Below are 23,326 nucleotides of genomic sequence, written 5' to 3'. Positions count from 1 at the left end.
TTTTTATATATATATGTATATATATATATATATACACATACATATACACACACACACACACACGCGCGTGTATATATAACAAATGTCATGAATTTTTTGTCATACAACTTACCTAAATAAGGTCCCAAAATTTATATAGTTATAAAAACACATTAAGCATGTACTTCCATTGACCCCAAGAGAAACCTCCACAAGAACAAAATGAAGATAATTTTGAAGCATGATATTATAACCTATATATTGGATCTTATCATTTACACAAGATCAAAGGGACAACATAAACAGCAAATACACAGTACTAACTTTAATTAAAATTACCTTGAGTATGGCAGTTTATGCATTGTAAAATGTTTTTACCAAACAAAATATGATATTTGATTACTCCTATATGAAGCAAAATAGCTTAGATTAGTGCAATACTTTGCACCCACAGTATTTATGGACAATTCATGGATGAACTTCTCAATGTCTTGCATGACATTTAATTAAAATCCCCAATTAACATTTGTAATGCTCCCATTTGCAAATATCAGTTTTATGCATTAACAATAATGACACCTTAAGATAGATAGATCTATATATAAAATCAGTTGACAAGTAACCCATAAACTTGGCATTTTTTAATTATCTGTCAACTGGCCATCTCATGTTGGGTTTAAAAGAATTTGGATATTTTTGTTTAATGTTTGCAAAGCAACATTTAAAAGACCTTAAACTTTAAAACTTGAAGACAAAGCAGCAGACTTCAGTTAAAAGGCACACAAACATGGTTTTCTTAAAAAAAGACATTCACATCCCAAAATGATGAAAATGTCTTTTTCTTGTTTATTTACTTAATATTTATATATTTTTTTACAAAATAAAAAACATTATGAAACAAAAAAAAGCTAACAAGTCTGTGTGTAAGGATTCAAGAGGGGAGAAAAAAAAGCCATCAAACAAACAGACTACAGTACTTGTGTTTTTATACATATATGTACAAGACAAGTTTATCCATTTAAATCTTTTTAAAACGCACAGTACAAAAAGAAAGTCACTGACAAAAGAAAAAGAAAAAAAATACTCATAGTACAATTCTGTCCATCAGCACTTTCCTAATAATCATATTACTAAAAGAATATATTTGGGGACAGGTGTTTGAGGGGGAGAATGACTGCAGGTATGACAGGAGGACAAAAGCTGTGGAAGAACACACGGTGGCCAAAAAAAAAAAAAAAAAACCTGTAACCTCAATTCCTTTCGCAAATGAAAAACTTCACGCTTATGGCAAAACACAGATCAAAAGTCATGCCTTGGCGTAATCCAGTCTTGTCACTACAGGAAGGGTGGTTAATGAGGACAACAACAACAGAAAAAGGTTTGCAGAAAATAGGCTAAAGTATAAGGTGACCAGTGCACTTCTCACAACTGGAGAGTACAATAGGCTCCAATAAAGAAATTAAAAGGAATACACATCGAAGCCTTTTCTATAAGTACAACACTCATACACTGGCCACCCTGATGATGCAATTCATTCATTCACACACACACACACACACTAAAAATAAACCAAAACACACACACATGCACGCTACAGAACTGAAGCCTGTGAACTCAGCTATACATTTTTTTTTTTCATATATCCGTTTATATTTGGTAAAAAATAAACTTCACAACTGCACTAGCCAATTTAGAGTGATTTCTTTTCCCAAAATAAAATTTGGTAAAAACTCATAGCGGGGAAGAAACAGAGGCAGCACTTGTACATTTGGATTGCAGGTGCTGAAGTAAGAAGTAGAAAGGAGGGAAATAAACGTAAAAAAAAAAAAAAACACTGCCCTCTCTCTTTCTTACATAAAGAAAGATATTTATCCAATAGTAAAAAGAAAAACAACAGGGGAAAAAAACTAAACATTTGTCCTTCTAGAAAACAGATCTATGTTACATATTCCAGAAAGACAAGAAAAGGGAGTTTGGGGCTTTTATGTATTTTGAACACAAACTCCAAACACTCAATTACTCCAATCATGAAGGCCTAAGTAACTATCCATATATGCACGAGATCACGCTCCCTTTTAAGACTTCTCCCCCGTGCCCCTTCTTCAAGCGGCACCTTACAGTGCTGTATCTCTCTTAGAACAGCGCCACCAGTGGAATGGGGCTGGTACTGCAGGATGACTGTGCAGAGAGAGGAGAGGGAGCGCCGTGGAGGACAGAGAAAAGGGGGAGATTTCTGGAGAGAAAGGTATGGTTCCACTAATCCAGCCTTTGGAACACCAGACGGGGCAGGACAGGGTATTAATTGCCTCCCCAGTTGTAGCTGTTGTATCCTGACTTGTTGATCTGAGACTTCTGTTGAATGGAGGCATTCTGATTGCGTTGCCCAGAGCCACTCTGAGAGAACGGAAATGTAAATAAAATATTTAATATTAAAAATTTTACATTTATATTGAGCTCTTAAAAAAAAAAAAAAAAAATTAATAGAAAAATGTAAGTGAATTTTAAACTTTTATACCAAACAAAATGAAGAGCATTGGTTTCATGGGGAAGAAAAGTTACTACCGTATTTTTCGAACTATAAGTCGCACCAGTCCAAAAATACGTCATGATGAAGAAAAAAAACACAAGTCGCACTGGATTATAAGTCGCATTTATTTAGAACCAAGAGAAAACATTACTGTCTACAGCCGCTAGAGGCTCTATGTCAGGGATCCTCAAATCTGGACCTCGAGATCCACTTTCCTGCAGAGTTTAGCTCTAACCCTAATCAAACACACCTGAGCATGCTAATCAGTGTCAATGAATGTCTTTGGGATCATTAGAGAATCCCAGACAGGTGACTTTGATCAGGTTGGAGCTAAACACTGCAGTGCATTGGACCTCCAGGGCAAGATTTGAGGAATGGGGCTCCATGTCTTCAGTGTAGACTACAGGAGCACCGAGCAGAATAGAGCGCCGTCTGGCGGCTGTAGATGGTAATGTTTTCTATTGTTTAATTTCTCTTGGTTCATGTCAAATTAATTTTGATAAATTAAGTCGCACCTGACTGTAAGTCCAGGACCAGCCAAACTATGAAAAAAAAGTGCAACTTATAGTCTGGAAAATACAGTATATAAATATTTTTTTATATATTAATACAAATTATATTATAATCAAATATTATAATTATAAAAATAATAATAGTAATTCTAGCAATGCAAACACAATATACAATTAATAAAACAACAATATCATCAAATAAACTTAAAAGCATTCTAAATCAAGCTTTAATTTGGAGTAATACTACATTTGTTTAGAAACAAGTCTTCTTATTCATAAACATTTATTTGGCTTTGATCAAGCTAAACGAGCTTTGATTTGGAAGGAAAAAACAGCCAAACAACACTATTCTTATTATAAATTTAAAAAAAAAAGCTTTTTTTTTTTTTTACAACATTTTAATAACAATAATAATTATCATCATCATCAATTCATTACTAGAAGTTGAAAATGTGAAATGAAAGAAGGTTTTTATTTCCTGAACCTGACGGGTCTATATGAAGGTTACCAATACAAAAGCAGAGGTGATGGTGCAAGCTTTTACCTGTCCGTCCTGCTGCAGGTGGTGGTGGAGCATCTGAGAGTGGGGCTGCTGATGAGGGGTCAAGATGTGCATGTAAGGGGCTGGAGCGTAACCCGCCGCAGCCGTAGGGTTGATAGGGCCAGCACTCCCAAGTGCTGAGGGCAGACTGAAAGAAGCACTGGGGGTTCCGGTGTGGAAACCCTGCTTCTCAAAAGACTGTGGAGATCAGATTGAGACACTTTTGGTGACTAAGTTAATCAAACAAAGAAAAACTCAATTTGATGAGCATCCTCACCTGCGTCTTTGTGTAAACAGACCCTGAAATGTCAGGGACTCCCGTGTTGCTTGAGGTCACAGACACCCCTAAAGCAGAAAAGTTTAAACAAAAACAAAATGATGATTGCTGAAAGCAGGAAAACATCACTTAGCTTGAAACAGACTGACCCTTTAATGTTGACTTGCATATGATTAGAAGTATGACGCTGTGATAAATCCAGTAAATGAGGAACGCTTATTTAAATACAGAAACATAGAAATGTGATCCTCCAATAGGCTTTATGAGAAGACCGGGTGTAAAAATTGCTCATCTGTGCCTCCACATTTTACCACAGAACAGTGAACAAGAGTAGGGTCATTTCAAGGCTAATCAGAGGCAAAAACTAAAAATTAAAAAGAAAATCCACACACAGACAACACTTGTGCTTTTTACACGAGGAACTAAATGGTACGCAAGCAAGAACGATAAAAATAACACTTAAAACTAACAGAGTTAAGTGTTCTTAGGTGGCTGAAGAAATGCCAAGATGACTGAAATCTTTGAGGATGGGGTAAATTCAATTAAACAATTATGATAATACATTTTTGGTACATTTGAAAACAATGCTCTCTGCAATAACCACAAAATACTTTGTCACAATATTCCCAATTATGGTTTCAAATTAATTTAACGTTGAACTTGGTTTAATTATTTTTTTACCAATATATGCAATTTAAAATCGAAAAGGAGCATGCACTTACACAATTTACTTACATTTATAAAAAACAAAAAAAAAAAAACAGCTGCCATAAGTAGTGTAAAACACACAATGTAGTCCAGATCATCAAGCTGACAAAAATGTTCACAAGATGGAGAAACCTTTTAACAAAATATGATGCATAAAGCATTTTCTATGAAACTGATATTTTACCTCATTAACAGTGAAAACTTGACCATTTCAGAGAAACAAAACTTCTGATCAGAACTCAAATACCTTAAAATACTGGAGAAAAATAAAGGCATTTAAACTGTTCCACTAATCAATGCACTTTTTGGACAGTTGGCTGCAGTAATGGATGGCATCCATCAAGAAACCCTTTTTGAACGTTTTAAAGTCACAAGAGGAACAACCCTGATGTTCTACCCAACGAAAGAGGGATACTTTCATGTCCTCCACCATTCCTAATGAAACACCGTTTCCTGATCTCCTTCCAGCTGAGACCATGCGGTCCATGGCAGCTTCATCAAGCTTGACCAGTAGTAAGTTAGGAGCAAATGAGGGGAGAGAGAGAGAGCTTAAGAAAGAAAAGGGAGGAGGAAAAAGGAAAATGGGGGTTTTAGCGTGAGGCTGCACTCACCCACTCCGGGCCCGGTGACAGAGTTGGCGGGCTTGTTTTGTGCAGAAGCGACGGCGGCGGCGGCAGCAGCGGCTGCGGCAACGGCGGTGCCATAGCCACCCTTACAGAAATCACCACTCCCTGCCGAAGCCTGGCCCAAATCCTCATAGCCTGCAAACGGTCAGACACACACAGCCACAGCCCCACAGCATTAGACACACACCAGGCAGGGCCAGAGGGGAGGAGGAGGAGGAGTGAAGGGGCGGGGCATAGGGATGGGGCTAAAGACACTGCAAGCTGGGGGAGGGGCCTATCAGAAAAGAATACTGGTGATTTAAGAACATAACATGAACAAGACGAGAAGGTGAAAGACGTTTATAAACAGAAGCAATGGAAATAAAAAGACTGCAAAAACAGAACATTAGGACTGGAGAAGATGAAGCTGGAAAATATCAATGAAAGAATAGAAGTTATGAAAAACGTTGGTATGAAAAGATAATATGGAAGAATTTGCAGAAGAAAAATAAGGACATGGAGATTGAATGGGAGTGTAAGAGCAAAGTGATGGAAGAGTAAAACAAGCAGTGCTCAAAAGTGGTGGAAGATCAAAAGCAACAGCAGCGTGTGGAAAGCATGAGTGGACCCACCACCCTCAACCAAGCGACCTCCCTCCCACCTCATTCTCCTTACATCACTGGTTCCACAGAGACCCACCCATCGGCAGCACTCTGAAGTGCTTGCTTTAGCCTATCTGTGCACAGTTAAGATTCACTATATAACAGTAGATAATTGTCCAAATCAATGTTGGCCATATTCCTGAGGCTGCAGGTTGATATCCAGGACACTCAATAGTACAATCCTCAATTGTTAAAACTACCCCACAAGTAGAATCCATGTTTAAAACAGCGACACAAAACACCATGCAGTACAGTTGTGACTGTGAAAGTCAGCTGGTTTTGAAAACCAAACATTCTCCAAAAACACAGTACTTTGGATTACACCATAAGATTAATTGTCTCATGCTTTAACTTCACGGAAAAGAAAAAGAAGAGATTTGGCCAACACAGGGTTTAGAGGTGACTGAGCTAGTTTAGTTATACATGGCTTGAAAACTCAAGATGGTTACAAGACCTAGACGTTATTAGAGAGTTTTTCTAATACTTCAGCAAAAGGGTAGACTAATTCTAGGCAGATTGAGTTGTAAAAAGCCTCCGAGTTGTCAAAGCATCTGAACAGTTTTATTGTATTTTAAATATTGCATGGACATAAGAAAATGCATTACCAGTGCTGTATCCATGTGATCCATAACCACTAGCTTGCTGAAAGGCTGTTGCGGACGCATTGACACCGACATTCACACCGTGCTGTTTGGAGGAGGTAGGAGCCACCTGAAAGAACGTTCAGAAACAGTCTTTAAAGTCACAACGAAACAGATGTAGCCAAATATATTCTACTGCATTGTCACATACATCCAAGTGCAGTGGATTATCAAAGAAAAAAAAAACTAGAATAGTGATCAGTCGTTGACTGGATTGAGAAGCTTAGGCTCAGACATGGGTGACATCCACACAGTTAGTTTTTGGGATTTAAGTAAATGTGGTTGTAAGTCTCAAGAAGTCCCGTTCACGCGATGAACGTGCAATGGGACTCAAGCCCGTGTTTCTTAAAAGTAACCATAGCAACAGTTACCAAAGTATTATCCAAGAGTGTAGTATTATACACTGAACATGAAATACGCCTATGCATGACATTTTCACAAATGTTTGTTTCTGAATACAGTTTACAAAAGTTTGCAAATTTTAAAATGCCATTATGGAGCAAGATAAACAGCCAAAATGCATAATTTTCAGAGGAAAACTTACGTTACACAAACACATTCACACCGCAATTACAGCTTAATACTTTGAAAATAGAAGCTGAGGAGGGTTAAAGCAGGTTTCGGGTTAAAGTCTAGATTTTATGCTGCACAGTCTCTTTACACTGAATTTTGAGAAGGCACAGAAGCTTTAACTTGGCTGTGTAAAAGATGCGTTAAACTTTACCGGAAACATGGCAGGGCCGTACTGGAAGGTGTTGGGCAGACCGGGGACACCAGTATAATAGGGCAGGCTGGTGTAGCTGTATCCTGGTGGAAGGGCTGGGTTGAGGAAGGGCTGCTGGGTGGTATGGTGCGTTTGTGTCTGGGTCTGCTGTGGCTGGGCCAGCGTCGTGGCGGGTGCAGGAGACGAGGCGTCGCCACGACCAAACTTTGACAGGTCACCAGCTACAAGAAAGTTTTGAGAAACAGTGTTTCAGAAATTGTGTTTGGGTTCCCTCACCGGACACTGAATTCAATGCGCAAACCAAACCTAAAAGAAACAACAACAAAAAGTGCATCTTACCAGAATATGGGTTGCTTGTCAAACTGCCTTCCCTGCCAGTCAGTGCTGTGGTTGGAGTGGCAAATGGGATGCTGTAATAGTCCTGAAGAAGAAAATAAGGTTTCAACTACATCCAGCACAAACAAACACAGCATAGTAACTTTCATGTCAAATACTGCTATTAATCAAACAGGAACAACCCCTCACCAGTGGTATCCTGGTCTGCAGCATCTGTAGGTCATCGTAGCCATACATTTGGGGCTAAAGGATATAAAGAGTAGGGTGTGAGTCAAAACAATATACATGATAAAAAAAGCATGCCTAAAAGAATACAGAACTGACAACAAAAAAGAAATAAATAAAATGTCTAAACACTCACTGGGTATGGGTGAAGCAGGCCGGGAGCCATAATGTAAGGGTTGGGCAGCAAAGGCGGCACTCCAGGAGGCAGGTTTGGAGGTGCTTTCCCTGTTTAGATGAAGCAGCATACAATAAAATTAAGTTGAAGTGGTTTTATCCTCTTACATAAAGCATTTAAGTTTAGTTTTATACATCTGAGATAAGAAAAGTGATATTGATCATGTCTGTACATGATGTTAAAAAGATGATTCTGCATTCATTTATTCCACGCAATAAACTTTTTTTTCTAGCTAAACAAATAAGGAGTCATCCCATAGAATCAGTAACATCTAAGTGTTGCAATAGATTAATAATCACTAAAAGTCCAGTGACTTTAAAGGGATATTTCACCATAAAATTATTTACTCGCACTCATGTCAATACGAACCCGCAAAACCTTTGTTCATCTTCGGAACACAAGATATTTCTAATGAAATCCAAGAGCTTTCTGACCCTGTATAGACAGTAACAACTAAAACGGTAAAGGCCCAGAAAGGTAGTAAGGACAACGATAAAATAGTCCAAGTGACACTGGTGGTTCAACCGTGTTCAGGAGGGTACAACGATGCATGTGTGTATTACTGCGGACACAGGAGCCGGTGTTCTGACATACAAGACACATGCGCTGCACCTTGTTTACAAGCAGAGGAATGCACACACGTGTCATGGTACTCTCGTGAATGCACAGCGGAGACTGACACAGAAAAGAAGATGTCACTTACTATATTTCTGGGCCTTGAACATTTCAGTTGCACGTATCAGATAATTCTAGTCTTTTTGATGGCACCTTACTAAAAAATTTCAATAAAAATAAGTTTTTAAATGTCACCGTATAAATGACTCAGGTCATATTGCCCAACTCCAACCACAATTCATACCTGAGGCAGCCGTGCTGCGAGACAAGGCAGATGAAGGTGCCGCAGTGGCCAAGGCAGCAGATGATGAAGATGCAGCAGCCGTAGGGGGGACCATTGAAACCACACCAGCACCACTATTCAATCCCAGGGTCAGACTGCTGCCCGGGCCCAATGCAGACTGCGCAGAGACCGAACTGACAGAAGAAGAGGGGGGAATGGGGCCAGTGTGGGAAACAGGGGCTGCTGAAGTAGCTAAAGAAGGTGGAGGAACTGAAGGAGCCACAGAGACAGATGAGAAGGACGAGGAGTGCAAGCTGGAATCGCCATCCACACTTGGGTGCTAGGAGGCACAGTGACAAGGGATTTAAATTTAAATTAGTCATGAGGCAGATCAAGTAATTATATTTTCACGATAAGAACACCGATGAGTTGTGCCAAATAAGACTATGCATTACCAAAACAGACATAATATTGACTTCATATTCACTTGCTCTGTCCTTATAACACTTAGTGGCAAACTCACCAGTAGGCTTGAGTTTGAAGTGCGAACTGAAGAAGGTGCCAAACTGCTTTGCTGTGAAGGAAGGGGGCTGAGGGAAAGGTGCAGTATTATTAGCATCTCTCTTATCCAGACACACTAAACTGAAGTAATGCAAACAAAATGCCTTACTTATTGTGCTGAGGAGGGGCCAGTGAGCCGGGCAAGCCGTCTTCGTGTCCAAGAGCACTGAGAGGTGTTTGACTGGATGTAGTCAGCAGGGAAGGAGGACCTGATGAGGGATCAGTCAATGAGGATATGTTGGAAACCGATGATGGGACGACTGATTCGGACACTGGTTTCACTGGCACTGCAGAGCCTGCTGCAGCTAGGAATGATAATGGGATATTTAACAAGTTTTATCAGTTGTATGAGACTTGTTCACAAGAGCGGTAACTATAACAACTATATTATTGTACACAACAACAGACAATTACATTCTGTTCATTAGTGTTCGCAGAACTAATGTCATCTACTGCTTTAAATGCTCAAGCTCTTTAAAGTCAGGTGGATTCAGATTTTTAAAACTTTAAAAGTTATACCTTCCAAAGATTGTGACGTCTGCATCGAATTGAACCCATTCTGTAATCAGAAAGAAAAGGTTAGCTTAGATGAAGCATCATTTTCACAAAATAAAAAATAAAATAAACCCTCACTAAACTGATAGGTGACTAAGGCCGGTGACACACTGGATGCGTGGCGTGAGCGCCGCGTGTCTGAAGCGTCCCAGAAGCGTGGCGGATTCTGTGTCTTTACACACCAGAAGCGTGCCTGTCGCGGCGCTGGCGCGCTGCTGCTGTAGAGGGAGACCGTTGACAGACCAGGCTCATGTCTTCATTACAACAATATATACTTTTTTCTACACACCTACACCTACGCCTACTGATAAAGGACGAAATAGATTATGTTTGATAGGTGCAATATTTGAAAATCGATAATTATTATTATTTTTTTTTATTACATTTATATCTGAATTTATGTCAACCTATGGACTTTCAAATATCAAAATATCAGGAAATCATATGTATTTGTGTACAAAATGACATTTAAACACATTTTCCTATTATATTTAGCCTGGAAAAGCTTCCAACACGCGCGCGTGTCGCGGTAAAAATAGGCGTCGGTTCTATTTCTAGCAAGCAAGCGTTTGCCGCACGTCTCACGCAGGCGGTCTGTAAGCTCTAACCTGTTAACATGGGAGCCGAATTAAAAACCGACACGCCACGCGGCTGAGACGCTTGCGCCACGCATCCAGTGTGTCACCGGCCTAAGGGCTGCTTGTGTTTAGACTGAATCTAACCTTGGACTGAATGTCTTTCTGTGGTGATGAGGACACAGAAGGAGGGTAGCGCCGTGTCTGGCTGGCTCTTGGCTCATAAAGCTCCATCTGACTGGGGTTGGACAGGGCTGTTGCTTGCTCACTGTGGACAAACCAGAAAAACGTCAACAGATATTCTATGATTGGGATGCTGTTAGGACAGCATAATCAAAGTAAAACTGAAAAAGGGAAGTCATGGCCTAATGGTTAGAGAGTTGGACTCGTAATCCAAAGGTTGCAAACTTGAGTCTCATGCCAGTAGGGATTGTATGTGGGGGGAGTGAATGCACAGCACTCTCTCCACCCTCAACACCACGACTGAGATGCCCCTGAGCAAGGCATCGAACCCCTAACTGTTCACCGGGCACCACAGCATAAATGGCTGCCCACTGCTCCGGGTGTGTGTTCACTGTGGTGTGTGCGCACTTTGGATGGGTTTTTTTATATAACTGCGATTAAGTTGTAAAGGCTGTGATGTAATTGCACATTTTATGTTCATTTAGACAGGAACAGCTAGTGATCACATTATAAATGTATTAACAGAGCCTATTTCAATCCCAGTGTACTATACAATATGAAGATTAGATTTGAACCTTGCTGTCATTTGTGTAATAAATCTACAGTTGGCTCTTACTTGCCCGGTGATGGTTCCTTTTTGGAAAATTTTATGTTCCGTTCTTTCGGATTTCATGCATTTAGATGTACCTTGAGATCCCCTGATTTTTCTATTGTTAAAAACATGAATAAATATACTACGATAAATCAAGCAGGTCCCATTTAGCAAATGTCACGTAACATGATTTAATTGATTTTCCACAGAAAATGGGGCTCTTCTGGAGAAACAAAAGCAGAACACTGCAAATGATGGCAGAATGGGGTGCAATCGTTTTCACTCGTTTATTGTATTTTCATAATTGTTTGAGGTGAAAAAAAAAAAAAACTTTTATTAATTTCAAAAAGCCTTACAAAATTGTACAGCTTTGTTACTGTGCTTGAAACTATGAATGCATTAAGATAAAAGCTTTAGTCTGACAGTCTTACGCAGACATGAGTTACCCACTTGCTAGCACTTGTGTAAAGGCTGTTCTGGCCTTGGATGCCTGGTGTCGTCGTGGCAACAGCTGCCGAGGCATCGTACTCTGGAAGCACCGGTTCAGAGCCAAACTGTAATGCTCCAAACTGCAGGTTGAGCCCAGATATATCCGCAGAGCCTGGCATCTCCACTGCTAGGGCTGGAATCTGCAAATCACAACAGCACTTGAGTAAACAGATAAGGCAAAGCTGATCAATGCCATTATTCCCCAAAACAGCAATAAAAGACCACAACAAACTTGGAGAATCATGACCTTGGTTGAGATGGAAGCCCTCTTCTTCTGCTGTTTTAGTTTGTGCTGCTGCAGGGGGAGTGGGCTGGATGCCTGAGGATCGGCTGGGCTGGAAGAGTTCTGCTGACCTGGGCTGGGACCTGAGGGTTTGGGGAGAGGGGTGGTGATGGTGGCATGGGGCAGTGATGATGATGAGGATGGAGTGGACTGAGGGGGCATGGCTGAGGTGGTAGAAGCAGGTGTGGCTTTGTCCTGCAAGAAGGCATCCATTGAGGAGGAAGTGGAGGTGGGCTTGTAGGGCTGTCGTTTGGTAAAGGGACTGTGCACAGGCTCTGTTTGAGGTTTCATATCTGCAGACACAGAGAAAGAATAAGACCACACAGAAAGGTCTTAACAATCATAGAAGTTATTCAAACCATGTCAGTCCCCTTACCATATTGCCCCAGTGTAGGGGGGCTGGTATCCCAGGTTGAAGCACCAGCACTGGGTGTGCTGCTTTGTGAGTGTTGGGCCACTAGCTGGGCCAAAGCCTGGGCCGTCTTAAACTGCTCCAGAAATTGAGAACCAGTTGTGGAGCCTCCAGTGGTTCCTTTTGGATCACCAACATCACCGAAACCCTTAGTGAGCATGCTTACCTGAGGTAAGAACAGAGAGAGACAAAATGATAATGTTTTGGCTGCCACCAATTTATTTGGGTACGATAACATCGATTTCAGTTATGAATGCCAACTGGCTAATACAACTGACAAAATAAATACAAGTGGCCCTTAAAAACAGCAATGACGTGACCTTTATGACTTCATTTGACATCTTGCTCACCATGCTGTGCTGGCTGTAAGGAGCACTAGAGGAGGACTGGGACATTGATGCGGTCTGCTTTGAGCTGCTGAACACAAGAGACTGAGACAGAGATGGTGGCTGTGGGCCTTCAAGCGAAGCAGGCTCTGCCTCTGAGGAAGAGGAGGGAGGTGTCTTCCCCAGCAACACCGCCAGATCAATCCTGAAAATCAAACAAGCTTATGTCCATGACGTTCACATAAGCCGAGACAGCAGCACATGTATAAATATTTGGAATTGGGTTGTGAAAATCTAGACACCACAGAATTATTCAAATTGCATGCCTTCTAAATAGAAGAATAGCCTGCATTCAAAATGTAGACTTTCTATAGTAGTGATCATTCAAATATTAAATTATGTTTAAATATTAAATGCATTTAAACATTTGTTTTATTTAATGAAAATGTTTTTACTGTATTAAAAAATAATAATAATTACCATAAAAAAAAAAAAAAAAAAAGGCCAAAATCATTTTACATGGCAAGTGAATTTCACAGAAGCCCTGAAATAGCCACTGGCTTACCTCTGTCCAGCTGTAATTGTGACATTCTCCTGTGGAATGGGCATGGACGCCACACTGGAGGCAGTGAATATCTTGGTCTCTGACAACTAAATAACAAACAAGAGTTAGTTTGCTCAGTCTTAAACTTAAAAGCAGGTTTTTTAGTATCTGTTCAAATACTAACATCCTCATTCCAGTCCTCCATGCCCCACTCTTCTGTGGCAGTTCTCCAAGCACCTGTTATACAGATATTAAGCTCACTTACATTGACAACAGGTGACCAAATCCTTAGCAAAACGCCCAATGCAATACTCACCAGGGGCGGAGTCAAACTTCCTAGGATAGTTTGTTCCCTCTCCACCTGTAAACTCAAGCCCTGTGGAAACAGATTCAGGTCAGAACATCCACCCTTTCATATTTGTTTTAAATGGACTGTGTACTTCAGCCTGATGAAAGGCCAACATTGCCGGGAACTGGAGGAGGGGTTTACAAGAGACACTTGTGGCATCACTCACTGTTTCCATCCTCGGGTTCCAGGTTGCCTGTGTTACTCCAAGTGCTGCCGCTTGTGTAGCTCTCTTCTGTTTGGGCTGGCTCAGTGTAGTCCGCTGGGTTAAACGTACTAAAAGAAAAAAAATAAAATAAATTGTTTTTTGAGCAAACATTGAGTGAATGAGGGAGGCAAGAAATAGTTAGTCATCGACCATCAGTAACAATGTGCAAAAAAAAATAAAAAAAAGTGCTAATTGCATTTATACCAAAGACGCAAATGTGCTTTCGAATCACTTTCAAACCCGGAAAACAAACCAGTGGAAAATAAACACATATGAAGCTCAAACTGATGCATTCTTCAATAACTAATCGCTATAAACCCTTTTGATCCTACACAAACAAAACCAACACGCTCATAAATGTATTCAACTCACCTCTCATCTCCTGAAAAATCATATCTGGGGCTCTTATCAATCTGGCTTTAGGGAGAAACAACAGGGAGAATTACAAGCAACTCAACACAAGCAGAAAGACGGGGGTGCATGGTGTGAACAAAGATGTGCTTGAGTATGTGCGCGAGACAGAGAGAGAGCGATTTCAACCGTCATGCTCACATCCATTACTGGTCAAACCACCACACCTGCTCTACAAGTGTAAAAGAATCAGACAATGCTTTAGAATCAAACAGCTAAGCTAGAGGTGTGACTTGCCAACTCAAACGATGCTAAACTGGTGGTACTCTGCAAGATCGGAGGCCAAGAATTGAAAACCAAACATGCAAAATCCAAAAGCACACTTCAAACCAAACAAGCGAAAGGGGCCAGTAAGAAGCCTGACTGCAAGTCAAAGAAAAGTGACCAGACGGCCTTGACAGAAACAGAAAACCGCTCCAGGGCCGCAACATGACTACATTCTAGACTAATGAATATTGCAGTAAAAAGCTAAACTAGACGCTTGACATTGAAACTCTAATATTTTTAAACAAAAGAATGAAAAACATTTTAAATGCTTGTAATGCCTTAATACTACAATGCATCTTGGTTACTGTTGGGGTGAGCAGCAAATCGATGCAGAAAATCTACACATTTTTAGAAGCATTAGATCAAATGAACAAAATATAAAATCCAAACTTTTGACAGGCGATGTACTTTTCCATACCTGAGGTAATTCAGTGAATATAAACACTTCTCATTTCATGTCGACAGTGGAAGTGAAGGTGCAGATATAAAACATGAGAGCTTCACTTCCATATCATACTGCTTTAATAAGCTTGTTCTTTTTCTTTCCAAAAACGAAGTGAGAGCAACAGACATTCCCTGCACTCTGATATATGGCATTTTGATAACCGCAAAATAAATTATTCCAATTTCTAGAGGTTGACCTATCTACCTGCATTTCTACTGCACACCCCTATTTGCCACCAGTTTAGTGAAGCGTCATCAAGCCCAGTGCTTGACAATAAGGACTGCCTGATGGCCTGGCCCAGCGTGAAAGACACTTGGAACAGTCGACGAATTTGTCACTAGCCCAATTTAGTGCGGATACAATTAGTCTACATAATCGACAACTTCAAGAAAGAAGAAAAAAAACTGCAGACAAATATTTTCATTGTAGAGTAGTCGTTTAATCTCATATGACCTAATGTAAGACCCTGCAATAACGCAGTTTGACCAGTGTGGCACTGTAGCGCAAGATTGTAATTCAGCCCTCCTGATGCAATTCAAGAGAAGACAGTGCTTCAGAGCAAACGGAGCAGAACCGAACCTGAAGCTGCGCAGCGACGTTTGGATGATTACGTAAACATATGCTGTGTGCTTTGCTCTCAATAACAAAGACTGACAGCTGTGTGAAAGCAGCAGTTAAGACCGCATCTGATTATACAAGCTCTCAAGTGTGGAGCTAGCTAATACGGCGATTTTTTTATTAGTGAAAAAAAAAAAAAAAAGTCATTAAAGTAATAGTTTGGTTTGCATAGATCAAAACTGGATCTCAGGCCTGATTAATCAGTGAAATAAAAAACAATTAGTCGGTTAACCATACTAATAAGTTAGATTAATCGATTATCAAAATCATTTGTTGCATCCCTAGCCTGATTGGGTCACTGCTACGTCATCATGAATGTTTATCATTTGGACTAGTTTAAGCCTGGCTAATTAAAAAATTCCAGTGATTTTAAAACAATCAAGCAAGACGCAAAATACAAGTTGAGTCAGTACTCGTGCGCTGTGTTCTGTGTGTACAGCGCACACAGAGAGATGCGTCTTGAATGGACAAATAAATAATCCCCTTCTTGCCAAGTAACTTTGTAGTTTAACAATAATTTATCTATATTTACTTTATACAATGGAGTATAGATGGACCAGTGGACTGGCCATTTTTTTTTTATTTCAACAGATCTCTGTTCTGGACTTCATGCAGTCATTTTTTTAATTGTCATTTGTGTGGAAATATAACTAAGTGTGTAAACGGCCATTAATGGAGAACAGAGATGCTCAAGACGGACACAGAGGAAAAAATACTGTAGCAGGCAGAGCAAGATCAATTGGAAGAAAATCCTAAATACTGAATTGGGGGTCTCTGTGGGCAATTGACTGTCTTCAGAAAAGTTCACATTGTGTTTTCATTTAGCCTCTGTATAACGCATTTAAAGTAGTGTTAATTACAGCTGCACTGCTTTGTTTACAGCTGAACAGCTGGCCAGTGAAAGTTTTTGGCAGGGCAAGTAAAAATTAATCACCGTTTCAACCGGGCTACTACAAAAGATTCTTAGCGTTAAGCCCTGAAAGTCTAAAAAGGCATAGCACCAAAAAGCAGCAAATAAACCCACAATAACTCTTACTTACCTGGTTAAACTACTACATGGAAAACATGCTCAATTCTTTGTGGTTTACAGGACATAAATGTGCAAAGAGTCTCAAGATAAACACACCAGCAGGCCTTAAAAACCCAGCAGGCTGGACTCAACAGAACAGCTTTCTCTACAAAGTATTTGTGTCATATCTTCAACCATTTTTGAAGCAGAGAATTTAACATTTTTGCTAACTGGACACCATTAGCATTTCCTAGATTCTGCCAATCTGGGAGATCTCTAAAGAACATGCAAAAAAAGTAAGGATCTTAATGGAAGAACACAAACTTACCCCATGCCCTGAGCTGAAAATCTCCCCCCTCGCCTTCCAGCTCCACCTGAAGGAAAGAAATATGAAGTCAATCCAAAACCACTAACCATTTTCATTCTCCTCGTTAACCATTATCAATAGTGATACTTACTAGGGGTGTAACAGCTCTCCCTTAAAAACAAAATACAAAGACACTGTACTGCTCTGCACGCATTTGCCCCACAGTTCAACTTAAATCTGACAAGGCATCTGTAATATGGTTTGTTAAAAATAAAGCGTAAAACAAAGTTTGCCTATTGTATGTTTCTGTCGATGGATACGCATTCTGGCTGTCCAACACATTTCAACAACAGTGATGAAAAAAAAAAAATAATAATTGTACAAAACAGTCACTCTTTGTAAACTTTGTTCAATGCAAGTGCCAATATGAATATGAGCAGTCATTTATGCGGTCATCACCCAGGTGTTGATAGAGCATGTGCACAGGAAAGACTTAGCACATGCTGCTATCAGTTTAAACTAAACTCATCAAGCCTTGCCAGTTTAAACATTCAAGAGCCAGAAGATGTGAATGAGGTGCATTTTACTTGAGCTTTTATGTGGCATCTGCTTGTCTGTTTTATGTTATGTCTTTTATGTGTCTGACATTGTAACTGATGAGAAAGCACACGCGCAGTGAGGGGATTTGTGTGTGCTCAGAGAGTGCACACATTTTTTTTGTTTGATTGGACAAATTCACACAAAAAGAATTATGCCCATCTTGGTCAGTATCCTAGCAGACATAGTTGGTTGTACATAGAGTATCAGTGTACTGGATCTGTGCACACTTCTAATTTTTTAAATGTAAACCAAACAACAAAAGACAAGGAAAAGACCAGGAAATGCCTCACTGCTGCTGAATGAATCTTCATTGTAACTTTAAGGATTTCTCTTTAATTTATACAGTCTAATATGCAATGTTATTTTACATTTGATTACTTTGTTCCATTTCATTAACTATAAACTAAAGTTAGACCTACCTAAAAAACCTGAAAAGCACTGTTTATTTTAGTTGTATCTTTGCTCTATTGTATCTATTTGTGCTGTTGCTTGAAGTTGAATAATTTGTTATTTTCTTTCTTTTTATTTGCCAGTAGTAAATTCTTCCCTAAATATAGCAAAATATTCTAAAACAGTGATACAAACTGAACCAGGAGTAATTTGAACCATTACACCCCTAGTACTTACCTCTTCCTCTGCCTCTTCCCCGACGGCCTCGCTCCATTCCTCTGCCTGCAACCCCACCTGCCTTGGCCCCATCCAACCCATTCTCCTGCCCACGGACTGAAGAGAGGAAACAAAGAATGGAACGAGTTGAAAAGAAAATAAATAAATGAATGTAAATACGCACGCATAAATATAATATAAAAATAAAGGAAGGTTAAAAGCAGCCTCCATTGTAAAAGTATCAGGATAATGATGTTGCACAAAACCAAGAGCAACAAAACACTTGGCAAACTTTTACACGTTTTATGATCAATTCTTTTGGTGTTCAGGATTAGCATATTTCATTTTCTCATTATCTCACTTTGACTGGCAGCCCTTCAAATGATTGCTGAAGACTAACAGCTCTCAATGTCAGATTATAAAACAAACCACAAGACTTGAGTCAAAGTATATGAGCCTTATGTTGCTCTCTACCTCAGACTAAGGCTGAGTGAGAGTATCCGGTAGCAGCTCAAACTTTACTGTGGCACACACGGTCCCTTCAGCACTATAGAGAGAGCAGCGAGGGGTTTGTGGTGTGCTGCAGTCTGTCCTGAGGCTGACTGCAGACTAAGAAAGTACAGTTCTCTTAAATGGCCCAAAGCAAATGTTGAATTTAACTTAATGCCTCGTTTAATTTGGAAAAAAAGGGTGAAGATATCTTTCAGACTAAAATAAAGGAGTAGCAACAAAAGCATAAGTAACTTCTCCACTCACACTCTCGCCCACGGCTGGCTCCACGGCCCCTCCGCGGGGCCCCTCCTCGGCGACGTGCCACATCTCTTTCTCCTCCTTTCTCTCGGTTCTCCTTGCCTTCATCTCCTCCATCTGTCTGTGTGCTTTCCTTCTGACCTGACACTCCTTTCTTCTTTCCAACCATCTCCCATGAGTCCTGCAAAGCAAAGGGCAAATTTAACATGTAAAAGAGGGATGGATATAAAAAAAAAAACAGATTTGAAATTATAAGACTTTGAATCAGGTATAATATAAACACATTTTAATAAACAGCTTAAAACTGTATTGTTATAGTTAAACTATTAATATTACACAAAAATATTTTCAGTTTCATTCCTAAAAAGACTGAAGTACTAATACCGAAACAAAATCTATAGAAGCCCAACTATATAATAATAATAAATTAAAAAAAGTGAAAAAATGCTGAAGCAAATTGAAATGAGATAAACAAAGCCAATTCAAGAAATTCAAAATCTAAATATTAGGAGTATATAAATGATATATATTTGGGCTTTTTAACTCACGGTGTCAGGGCTGCCCTCCAACAGGACATTGATGGCTCTGTTGACGTCTCCATTGCAGTCGTGAAGCGCTATCATGGACTCATCCTGATCCTTTCCTGTGATGTCAACCAGCTGGAAAAGAGAAATGAAAGCTCCACATGGGTGTATGACTTGGGCCATATATTTGGAAGGCAACAAAATGAAACTGAAGTGGCTCAGGGGACTGATGGAAACACTGAAGTGTCTGAGCTTTATGTTGCTCTCTAACTCAGAGTGAGACTGAGAGAGAGCATCCGGTAGCAGCTCAAACTTTACTCTAGCACAGATAGTCCCCGTCAGAGCTATAGAGAGAGCACTGAGGGAAATTGTGTGTGCGCTGACTGCAGGTACAGGCACATCAGAACAGCGCAACGAAAAACTGATTAGAAGCTACTGTCAAACCACCGTCTTTATTGAAGGGCCCATTTGATGAAGGTTAAGCAGAACCTGCTATCATTTCCCGACATCCCTACTCACCTGCTTGACCTTCTCTTCAAAGTCTGCATCATTATGGTCCGAGATCATCTGCGCGAGTCGGATCTGCTCAGCAGTGGCCTGAATAAACAAAATTATTAAATCTGAATTCAGGGCAGGTGAGAAACATACTGCAATGATTGTAGGCATCATTTATTGTGCCAGATTTACTAACAGCACCAGCACAATCCCTCTTTTGGTGTTGTTTACTTTCAGGATTTACTAAAGAATTATTTTTGCATCTAATGAGAATGCATATGCCAGGGGTGTCCAAACCTGGTCCTAAGGGACGCTGTCTAACTCCAAATAAACACACCTGAACCAGAAACTTCCAGTCAGGTGTGTTGAGGCAAATTGCAGACAAATTCAACAGGACACTGGCCTTCCAGGACCAAGTTTCTACACCCCTGGCATATGCATTGTAGGAGTTTCCCTTTCACCCACAAAATCTATTAGTAAATCACCTTGAATCATGCATCAAGTCTTAAGTTCAAGCTAAAAACAATTAATTAGCTTGATGCTTTCAAATAGCCATACCTTCAAAATTAATGTGCATGATGGCTGTTGGTTAGCTTGTGTTTTTTGCACTTCACAGAACAAAAGTAAATCTTTACAAATGAGCTGGCATCTTGAATATTCCAATACGATCAATTATAATACAGTTGCTTGTTGCAATGACATTTAAGCTTAAATTAACACTTTTAGGCCCGTTTAGTTTTTTTAAATGTGCCTTAGAAAAAAAAAAAAAACTTTACTGGTGTACATCTCGATGCAAATCAATGGCAGTGACTTATTTTAAGGCTTAAGCCTAACTTTTTAGTTTTAAGATATTTTAACATACAGACTCCATTTAAATGCAGGATTTCAAGACCTAGTTTTAATGCCCCTGTCAAAAGTTATAACAAATGTCAACATCTGTAAATATATTCTGTAGATGGAAAGAGTACCCAATTTAAAAAAAAATAAAAATTCAACTGGTGTAGACAGTTTTTTGGGGTGGGCTAAAGGGGCTTTGACATAACTTCTCCAATCACTAGAATTAATCAACACAACCTCGTGTGAGAGCTCACCTGGGGCCTCTGCTTGTGCTGTGACTGGCTCGGTGTCTGACCCTGCGTCTGCTCCCAGTTGCCCCGGGCCCGGCTTCCGCCCACTGAAGTCATCATTTACAGTATATACAAATAACAGTATTTACAAAGGAATCACGCCTTTAAAAGAGAAACAGGTAGAAGAAATGTTACTGACAACTCGCCAAAAATAAGCAATCCTTAAAACATCACATGGTCTTGACAAGCCATATTCCCATTAAACCTGCATGCAAACAAACACGCTACACCTTTGTGTGGCCATTTTGATAAGCCAAAACTGGAAGTAAACATCGTCACATGCCTGAGGCTCTACCCATAAAAAAGACGGCAGCGGTTTTCAGGAACACCAACAGAAATACGATTCCAAGAAATTCGAAAGCTTTGCGCAATTATCGCACGTGAAAAGCAATACTTTATGATGTTTACAAGTCAAGGCGCAACAGGTCAACCATGTACGCGCTTCCGGGGCTCAACATCCTCTGTTTGTTTTTAATTCTTAAAACGCACACACACACACCGCAACTATTGATATTTCGATAAAGAGACACCAAAATCAATAAACCTGCTGCAAATTGTGAAATATTCTGTGTGTGGTAATGCCAAACAGCCCAGTGTAGCGGCTCTGCGCATAAGGAAATGCAGGGCATGTGGTGGCCGAAAGCAACTGCGCACTTTGGAACGCGCATAGAATCAGCCAGCGTGACAGAAACACGCGGGACCAGCCGCTGGAAAACAGACGGACGACGTGCTTTACCGGACACAGCTCAACAAAAACACCCTCAATGGCCTCTGAACGGGGTGAGAGCGAGGATGAAGCTGTCAGACTGAGACCATGATGGAGACGTGAAACCAATCACACAGTCCATGGGTGAAAGTGTCAGCACGTCATTTCATGTTCCTTGAGCACTCACACCCTACAGTAATTAAAACACCAAAGCCCAAGTAGATCTACAACAAGGGATATTTTCTAGGAATAGAAGCACATAAAAGGCATTCATTTCCATGCACTGGAACATTAAACACTGCCTAACTTACACAGTCTCCAATCAATCTCTAAAATAAGCATCCAACAGGTAACCTACTTTACCTGTTGTGCTCTACACTAGATCTACATCCTGGGAATCCCATATTAAACTACTGGCTAAAAAGGAAGGAAAAATGTAAGCTATTCCAACTTAGTAAATTATAATAATAATAAACCTTAAGGGATGAAGGACTACTGATACGTCGAGGCGATGGGCCTTGGAAAACCAACTCGGTATAAACTCAAACACACAAGATCTAACGAAACAATATGAACACATACAGACGGTTTTTAGTAGTCTTAAAATAATGTTAATACGTTAAATAAAATAGACGAGATCTAACGTTAGATGATGGGTGGCTTCCGCTCTGGCAGCGTCTAATAACCTCATGGCCGGTTATCGGGCATCATGATGCTGCTGCTGGCCACCAATGAAAGTTTTCCGGTTTCTAATCAACTACATGATTTCTCAACGTAGTTGAAACACTGTGGGTAAATAGTTCCTTAGATTAATAGAGAAGATAATATTTTGCATTTGCTTATCTGGAAGGCACACGCCCCACGGGGTGAGGCGCACTCCCGTCGGTTCACCTGTACACTCGACACCGAGGCTTCACTGAGGCCTACAGGCCCAGAATGATAAAAATGAACAACAGACGAGGTACTAACCAAAGACCCGGCTGGATGTCAGAAACGTGGAGATAGCGCCGACAGACAGAGGCTTTACTATCAACCTCCTTATCAGACGGAAACAAAACACGAACTCTTTCGCGTCCTTAATCGATTCCCCAAAACCGACAACAAGGCCGAACCGACTCGCGCAGACAATAAGCGAGAAAATCAAAATTTACCTGTTTCTCTTCCACTCTGACACCCGGATCACCGCGTCACGTGGTTTATCACAGCTACTGCAGCTTCACGCGCAGAGCACAACCACGTGATGACAGCGTACGTATGTACATCAACCACAGTGATATCAACTGAAAAAACACAATTATGCTATATATAATCTGTCACCCAGTAGTTGTTGTGGAATCTGTAATGCAAAAACCCACCTCATAATTGATACTGATATCACAATTACATAGACTACATATTCCGTGAATAAGTTTAGGACCTTGAAACAAATTTATTTATTTATGTACAATAAACAACAAATAAGAACTGAATAGTGAAAAAATTAAATACTTGTGGTTAGATAAATTACATTTTACAGTGTTCATACAGTTACTTTTTTTTTTTTTTTGTAGATTATTTTTTTCTCTTAATTTTTCCTTTAAAAAACTCCTACCACATAAATTCAGTACGTTTTCCAGTTTTATGAAACTTCACACACC

The 23,326-nt window shown here is 40.0% G+C and overlaps 1 protein-coding gene across 6 annotated transcripts; it reads right to left on the bottom strand.

Annotated features, from left to right (window-relative positions):
* Positions 1 to 770: 770 nt before the first annotated feature.
* Positions 771 to 22,950, bottom strand: LOC113062209 (ubiquitin-associated protein 2-like). 6 transcript variants are annotated; one of them, XM_026231882.1, is made up of 30 exons: positions 22,841 to 22,950; positions 20,948 to 21,085; positions 19,881 to 19,958; positions 19,386 to 19,496; positions 18,844 to 19,018; positions 18,109 to 18,204; positions 16,903 to 16,948; positions 14,197 to 14,241; positions 13,786 to 13,892; positions 13,587 to 13,646; positions 13,455 to 13,507; positions 13,292 to 13,377; positions 12,751 to 12,931; positions 12,365 to 12,566; positions 11,953 to 12,281; positions 11,667 to 11,845; positions 10,589 to 10,709; positions 9,831 to 9,870; positions 9,421 to 9,616; positions 9,274 to 9,340; positions 8,772 to 9,090; positions 7,874 to 7,962; positions 7,702 to 7,755; positions 7,516 to 7,597; positions 7,177 to 7,397; positions 6,417 to 6,522; positions 5,156 to 5,305; positions 3,837 to 3,904; positions 3,563 to 3,757; positions 771 to 2,373 (listed from the first exon to the last, which is right to left on the bottom strand). In XM_026231882.1, exons 2-30 carry the CDS (start codon positions 21,041 to 21,043, stop codon positions 2,278 to 2,280), a joined length of 3,648 nt encoding a protein of 1,215 aa, XP_026087667.1. In that variant the 5' UTR covers positions 21,044 to 21,085; positions 22,841 to 22,950; the 3' UTR covers positions 771 to 2,277. The 6 variants fall into 6 exon arrangements, with proteins under 6 accessions (XP_026087667.1, XP_026087664.1, XP_026087668.1 ...); XM_026231879.1 differs by lacking the exon at positions 22,841 to 22,950 and adding an exon at positions 22,659 to 22,832; XM_026231883.1 differs by lacking the exon at positions 22,841 to 22,950 and adding an exon at positions 21,528 to 22,096.
* Between the last annotated feature and the right edge of the window lie 376 nt (positions 22,951 to 23,326).

The sequence above is a fragment of the Carassius auratus genome, chromosome 44, assembly GCF_003368295.1.
Source record: "Carassius auratus strain Wakin chromosome 44, ASM336829v1, whole genome shotgun sequence".
In the NCBI taxonomy this organism is placed as follows: domain Eukaryota; kingdom Metazoa; phylum Chordata; class Actinopteri; order Cypriniformes; family Cyprinidae; genus Carassius; species Carassius auratus.
Note: the sequence above shows the minus strand (reverse complement) of the source record. Positions and strands in the feature narration are given on the sequence as shown.

What these genes read in the sequence shown, in the direction of transcription:
- LOC113062209 (XM_026231882.1), bottom strand. Translation starts at nt 21,043, where the DNA reads ATGATGACTTCAGTGGGCGGAAGCCGGGCCCGGGGCAACTGGGAGCAG. An exon ending in TGGAGGGCAGCCCTGACACC is followed by an intron (nt 19,019 to 19,385) that starts GTGAGTTAAAAA and finishes TTTGCTTTGCAG; the next exon opens with GACTCATGGGAGATGGTTGG. An exon ending in ACAATTACAGCTGGACAGAG is followed by an intron (nt 12,932 to 13,291) that starts GTAAGCCAGTGG and finishes TTTGATTTTCAG; the next exon opens with GATTGATCTGGCGGTGTTGC.